This window comes from Pseudomyrmex gracilis, unplaced genomic scaffold (assembly GCF_002006095.1).
Source record: "Pseudomyrmex gracilis isolate BER0280 unplaced genomic scaffold, ASM200609v1 scaffold_1, whole genome shotgun sequence".
In the NCBI taxonomy this organism is placed as follows: domain Eukaryota; kingdom Metazoa; phylum Arthropoda; class Insecta; order Hymenoptera; family Formicidae; genus Pseudomyrmex; species Pseudomyrmex gracilis.
In genome coordinates, this window is record NW_018020585.1 from 1,155,241 (window position 1) to 1,162,070 (window position 6,830).

Genomic DNA, 6,830 nt, shown 5'->3' on the forward strand with positions numbered 1-6,830 from the left:
ATAAATATGTTAAATAAGAACCATTTTTGTGTTTTTATTTTTGTCCATGGCATTGAACAAAACGGTTAGAAGTTTTAAACAATTTAATATTTTTGCATTAAAGATCAGATGATTTAAACACTGATGTGAACCAGCAACTCTTTTGTAGATATACAAATTATAAAATAAAAAATATGTATTATATATTTTTAATAAAAATTAGAAAGAAAAAATTATGCTAAGATAATGTAAAATTGTTTGTGTAAAGGAAACCTAAATTTAATTAGTACAATTTCAAAAAGTTTTACAACGCATCTAGAGTAACAATATTATGTATACGTAAATATAAAATTCTCGTCATATTTTCTCTGATCTCGATAACCATATAAGGAAGTTTATCGACAGTGGATGCGAGAGTTGATATGAAGAAAACTTGTCGCAGTTCAATCTATCGATTTACGCTCGAATCGTCACATCTGAAAATGACGTTGTCGGTGAAGCGCTGCCCCTTGATTATCATAATCGCTTCCACTTATATGAAGATTAAGTTGGTTTTAAGAAGAAGCGACGCTCACAATCGTGACGACCGGAGGGAGCCACGCGTTTGTTTTCACGCGAAATCATCTCGCTATTCTTCTTGTAAATCGCTTTCCCCACTTTCTTATTTATACTTGCTGCATATCGCTCATCAGGATCTCGTGTATTAAATGACGCCTCGCGGTGTTTACGTGCCGTGTCTTGTTTCTGGGACAATATACGGCATAATAGCGTGTTCGTATTTGGTGCGCTTTCGCTGATTTCCGCAATTTCTTTATCAAACGTCAAAGTTCCATTAAAATATTTTTTACAAAACAATATGTAACAAATTAATTTATTATATTCATGTGTATTATTGACAATTATCTTTTTAATAATATCGGAAAAAAAACTTGAAACGCATTTGGGTCACAAGTGAGAATTGAAATTGTAATAAAAGATAAAGGAATAAAGAAACAGAGAAATAAACTAAATTAATTCAATTATATTTAGATATGTCAAACATCTTTATATTGAAGATTGTACCTGTATATTATAATTTTCTTTCTTTAAATAATCTTTAACGAACTATATATTAAAAACAAATCGCAGCCTGTTTCACGTGAGTGTGTGTGTGTGTGTGTGTGTATATTGAGCGAGAAATAAGGATAGCTTTGTTTTTCAAAGTACTTAACTCGAGTAGTATCAACTGCCATCTTAGATTCGTTTGCTCGGTGTCGTTAGAACATCATAGCACGCGTTCGAGAATCGTCGATTACATCGATCTTCGGAGTTGTTACATGCACGGTTTTGGTAATGTCACCGCGAATTGTGTTATTTGTCGCATATAACAACCGACGTGAAGAAGAGGGACCCGTATCTGCAATTTTAGCGAACAACCGCCACGCGAGGCGTCTTGTAGCGAAAAAGCTAGTCGAAAGTATCGGTTCGATCGCACCGGGCAATTTTCCGTAAGAGAGTCGCGGAAATTACGGGTACCTTTGCACAAACACGCAGTATCAGATTAATTAAACGGAAATACACAGTAGAGAACGAAGAAAAAGTATTTTTTCCCGCAATCGTTGCAATTCCTCTTTATCCTATAGTCCATAATTTCTGACGTCTGGAGATGTATGAATGTATATTGTAATATCAACGTTACAAAACCGTTTCTTTTTTCTTTTTTTTTTTTTTTCCCCAGAATAAGCATTTGTAACACTCTGATATTCTTTGATTGAAGATGCATGCTGCACAGGAAGAAGCAAATATATAATAGATAAAATGTTTTCAGATTTTATTGTGTTATCCGATAAATATTTGAACATTGATAAATACAGTCAGTAAAGTTGTTTAAATATGAAATCTACATTCAGCCACTTTATTCTCTAAGAAGTATTTATGTTTTTGTATTTATGTTTTGTAATTATAACACTACACTTCATTGTACAATATTGCATAAGAGAAAACATTATATAACTTTAATTTAAAGAACTGACTATTTGGTGAAGAGAACTCTATAAAATTATCGCAAAAGTCGAAGAAGGATGTAAGCTATAACTGCATTTGCGCGTTTTTTTTTGTTATTATTATTATCGATTGTTTTCCCGTCACCATAACAGCGAAGATCGTATAACATATGCGTTTAATATCCCCGAAGCGATGTATCTCTGCGACGAAGAACTTTTCTAGTTTGCCTGCGTAGTCATGGCCCCAGTCTCAGTTCTCTTCTTTCTTTGCCAAACTTCGTTATCGATGCTTAAATCGAGTAATTTGTCAATCAGTTAAAGATAATAACATAATCATTTAATTATTATTTTGCAAAACTTACTCATCGTTGTTATCTTTTGAATATCCAGCCAACGTTCGCCATAGCTCTCTTGGACCTTCAATTGCTAGAGGAAAAGTTTGCCAGGTCCATTCTTCCGCTAACAATCAAAACAAATTGTTAAAGAATTATTATAGTAAACAAACACATAAAACCTATTATTTATATTATCTACGGATCTTCAAACCTTTCGAAGGATAATCGATGCGTCGTTTGGTCAAACTGGAGTAATTTTCTTGCTCGTTTTGCAGCGGTGAGGAATCGCTCGACTTGAAATGCACAAATTGAACAATATTCAATGTGACAATTATGCGCAACTTACAAAATACATGAAGCAATATAAGGAAAAACAAATATTTCAATTCTGTCAATTAACAGTATACCTGTTCACTATATCTACCGATACGAGGTATATGTTTTTCGGCTTTGTAAAAGAAATTTTGAAATCTTTCGCTTCGGCCGATTCTTGGGAGAGTAGGGTTTTTAGCAATCTTCAGAAAAAATGCAGGTACTTCATCCGCCTTTGCGATATGTTGACAAATCAATAACGTGACTCCAATAAGAAGAAGAGCTGCACATTGTACGAAAACGAATGTAAAACAGTACATTGAAAAATAGAAGAAAACGTTATACTTTATATCTGAGTAAACATTCTTCTGTAATAAATTTATTGAATTTTTATACAAAATGTGCGTAATTAGCCTACCATTAAAGAAGATGCCTTCAATATGTCGAGTATGCACTTTGTGTAGCATCATTTCGAGAAAGTTGTAATATCTGCAACGAATCAGTTCAGTCTTGGAGAGCAATCACTTCGTTCTTGGAGCAGCGCTGGTGACATTACACTGGTCACGCGATTCAAAATCAAATGTGACAATTATTACAACTTATTATTTCGGTCGGACGCGTATCAATCGGCGTAACATTCTCGATCGCGGTCAACGCGCAAAGTGACAATCATAGAATCGATTCCTACAGGAAAGACGTGTATCTCACAGGTGTTCGGTGAACACTGAGCGCGATTTTTCGCAGTACGCGATTTCTTCCATTACTGCGAAAAGTGGACCAGAGTACTTGAGGATTGTGGGCGAGAAGGAGAATCGAAGGAAAGAGTTTGCACGTCGAGAAACCCCATCGTATTTGAATCGTGCCGACTGTTTGTCCTCGCGAACACGCGCGCGAATATTCAGTCCGCGAGCGAGCGAGTGAGACGCGTCTTATAGAAAGGACACACCGTGGGACGTTGAGAGAAATGTTTGACGTATTGGGATATATTTGTCTGCTATTGCACGAATAAGAGTAAATAAGAAAATAACTAACGTTTCCGAAATAACTAACGTGCGATCGATAACGCCTTCGGTTTCGAAAAGTTGTATGTAAAACCTATATACTCTTTTTATATAACTGCACAGTCATTCAGTTTCTCTAAAATATCATTCAAAATCGTATATTCATATATTCACATATGTGATATTTTCTTTCCTTCAAAATCGTAAGAAGGACATCGATTATTCTCACTCGGTGTCAGAGATTTTAACACTGAGAAGTTTTTCAGATCTTTTTGTATAATAAAATAAGACTTTAGTTAGTAAAAACATTTAAGTAATATCTTACCTCATGCAATAAGTAGAACGTAGAACTGAGAATAATTCGATCAGGTTCCGCATACTTATATATATCCTAATGTTCGATGTATATCGGATTAAAGATTGATTAAATATGTAGTTCATGTGCACCATGTAAAGTAACGCCTACACGCTTGTACTCCCCTATCGGATGGAAAATAAATTTCTCGGTCAGGTTTTGTCAGCGGAAAATTTATCGTCCTCAATGTCTGGCATAAATTCGTGATTCGGTGAATACGTAATTCTTGTTATGTTTCTGATAAATGACTGTTATGTTTCTGATATAAATGACACATATTATATATCTTATTCTCTGTTGAATATTATTGCTAAAACGATAGTTAATAGTGTTAAATATACATATATATTGCGTATATAATATTGTATTTTAAATATTTAAAAAACTGTACGTATATATACATATATAGAATATACTTATTTAACATATTAATTAATGGAAATTACTTTTAAATTACACATATGTGTCAATAGTTTTACAATGGATTTAAATTCACGTGTTTGCGGTCAAAGACAACAGAACATGGCCCTTATCCAGGCAGGTGAATAGAACGTGCTTTCCATATTGAATCACTTTTAATCTATATAAAAAGATTTCAGAAGAACTCATACGTTATAAATTGTTTAAATAAGAAGCCTATTTTCTTTTCTTTCTCTGTGAAATGATGTATTTGTTTAGATATTTGAGTTTTATTGTGATAAGTAAATATTTTATTACCATAAATTTTTACAAGTGCAATTTTATATTTTTATTATATATTTTAACTAAAAAATTCAAAACACAATATTGCATATGATACATTCTTAAATGACAATGAAGGAAACATTGGAAAACAAAGGAAGGTATAAGTATAGAATAAAACCTTAATTAACTTTTGAAATTATAATATTTTATTTGTTCAACACTTCTACTGAACATAACTAAATTGTAGAAGCTTTTAAATACAAAAGTACGATCAGAGATATAACATAATGCACACGAGAAAAGACAAAAGATACAATGTGACAAACTTCTAAGCGGATGATACAGATATCTTTACAGAAGCTATGTTGATTACATTTTATGGGTCGATTAATTAGTTAGTAATCCATAGATCACTCAGTCGGTTATTTATCTTCAGATAAGTTGGATTCTTGGCGTGACATCCAAGCAGAGCACGTTTCGCTAGCAACCTCGCAAATTGCTGACAGAGCGCGGTTGGTAAGTGCGTAGTCTGAAAATATTGTAATAAACAATTTATATATTATATATATATATATATATATATATATTATAAAATTAAATTTTATATATATTTTTAAGATTTTATATATATTTCATATGTATAGATATTTTAGAGTTTGGAGATGATATTCGACAGATAAAGTTAGCTGTATTATATGTGTACATAAAGTGGATTTTTTAAAAGTAATTTCTCTACTGCACAACAAAAATTTTTTTAATTCCAGAAAGTAAAACGCAGAATTTAAACTTACCAGTTATAGTGTTGGATCGTTTACCAAATATACTACCGTTGAAAGGTGGATTGGTCTTGTGGGCATCTACGCTGAGAGCGAGAACTACCATGATAACAGCAAGAACGAGAGTAAGACGAATGGAAATCATGTCGACGATGTGGATTGCTCTATTGACTAAAACACAAAATAGAAAATGTGTAGACAATTTATATTTTACAAAATTATAAATTATTATTCATATTTTACAAAATTCTTGTATTGTCACTCTGTGTGTTTACTGCAATGCAAAAACATATAAGTTATTATGTGTTCTTGTATTTATTCATTGCAATAAGTACAAGAATATATGACAATTTATTGCATTAATAAAGTTTTTAAAGACTTACGATAAGTAACGATTAATTTCTGCCAAAGGAGAAAGCTTGTTTGTACTTGGAAACCTTGTTTGTTTCGTGATAGTCGGTTACCGAATGTTGCAAAGAAAGGAAAAGCCGCGAGCTTTTATACTGTAGAGAATAACTCGAAGACAAATATCTCTGTCAAACGCAGTCGACCTACATTATTTGCAAATAAAGTTACGAGATCCGTCTAAACGAGATATTGATTTTCGCGTTGCGAACTACTAAAATTCATAATATCTGATAACCAGCTTTTGTATGTGTACAGAAATGTCATAAAAAATCGTATTGTGCGTAAGTAAAGTACTAGATATTAGAATTGAAAATAGATTCTGCGGTGCACAAAAAAATAAATTTTCGAGAGTTTAAAGATCTTAAAGATTTTTTAACTAGAGTTTCAAATTTTTTTTATCAAAATGCATAACATATGTGAATACAATGTAAGAGATATATGTATATAAATTGAAAAATAATGTTATTATAATAATGACACGTTGCGATATATAATGTTTTCACCTCAATAGAAATGCTGGAGATGAATTGTATCTTGGAGATGACACTCGACTGATGCTTCATCGGCAGTTGGACCACCTTTTATAAGAGGATCCTTGTGCTATAGAAGATGCACTGTATGATATAAAAAGAGCAATAAGCTATCACAGAACGTAATGTAATTAAGGACCTTTCTGAGTGGATTTTTACTCCAGGGAAATAAAGATTGTTTCTGTCGCATGGGGAACACGTGTATTGTGAACTGAAAATAAAGTAATTATAATGCAAAATCAATTTGTGTGTAATTATTTTCGAGTATTGTTTTAATTATTTTAACTAAAATATTTACGTCATGTAGTAAATATATCGTATATTTACATATTATTAATAAGTTCGAGTTTCGTCGTTAATTTATTATAAAGAAATAAAATAATAGAGTTATTATATATAATATAAAAGCAAATATTTTTTAAAAATATACAAAAATATGTAATATATAATATTACAATAAATATACAT

At 31.9% G+C, this 6,830-nt stretch overlaps 2 protein-coding genes across 3 annotated transcripts; both read right to left on the bottom strand.

The window, feature by feature from the left end:
* Positions 1-1,805: 1,805 nt before the first annotated feature.
* Positions 1,806-3,965, bottom strand: LOC109852656. Its single transcript, XM_020424021.1, has 6 exons — positions 3,935-3,965; positions 3,027-3,165; positions 2,704-2,891; positions 2,508-2,589; positions 2,324-2,420; positions 1,806-2,250 (listed from the first exon to the last, which is right to left on the bottom strand). The coding sequence occupies exons 2-6, from the start codon at positions 3,076-3,078 to the stop codon at positions 2,181-2,183; spliced, it is 489 nt and encodes a 162-aa protein (XP_020279610.1). The 5' UTR covers positions 3,079-3,165; positions 3,935-3,965; the 3' UTR covers positions 1,806-2,180.
* A 918-nt stretch (positions 3,966-4,883) lies between these two features.
* Positions 4,884-6,408, bottom strand: LOC109852694 (SIFamide-related peptide). Of its 2 annotated transcripts, none has more exons than XM_020424100.1 (3): positions 6,336-6,408; positions 5,440-5,595; positions 4,884-5,177 (listed from the first exon to the last, which is right to left on the bottom strand). In XM_020424100.1, exons 2-3 carry the CDS (start codon positions 5,567-5,569, stop codon positions 5,071-5,073), a joined length of 237 nt encoding a protein of 78 aa, XP_020279689.1. In that variant the 5' UTR covers positions 5,570-5,595; positions 6,336-6,408; the 3' UTR covers positions 4,884-5,070. The 2 variants fall into 2 exon arrangements, with proteins under 2 accessions (XP_020279689.1, XP_020279698.1); XM_020424109.1 differs by lacking the exon at positions 6,336-6,408 and adding an exon at positions 5,808-5,914.
* Between the last annotated feature and the right edge of the window lie 422 nt (positions 6,409-6,830).

What these genes read in the sequence shown, in the direction of transcription:
- LOC109852656 (XM_020424021.1), bottom strand. Translation starts at nt 3,078, where the DNA reads ATGATGCTACACAAAGTGCATACTCGACATATTGAAGGCATCTTCTTT. An exon ending in TGAAGGCATCTTCTTTAATG is followed by an intron (nt 2,892 to 3,026) that starts GTAGGCTAATTA and finishes TACAATGTGCAG; the next exon opens with CTCTTCTTCTTATTGGAGTC. An exon ending in CATCGATTATCCTTCGAAAG is followed by an intron (nt 2,421 to 2,507) that starts GTTTGAAGATCC and finishes TTTGATTGTTAG; the next exon opens with CGGAAGAATGGACCTGGCAA.
- LOC109852694 (XM_020424100.1), bottom strand. Translation starts at nt 5,569, where the DNA reads ATGATTTCCATTCGTCTTACTCTCGTTCTTGCTGTTATCATGGTAGTT. An exon ending in ACGATCCAACACTATAACTG is followed by an intron (nt 5,178 to 5,439) that starts GTAAGTTTAAAT and finishes CAATATTTTCAG; the next exon opens with ACTACGCACTTACCAACCGC.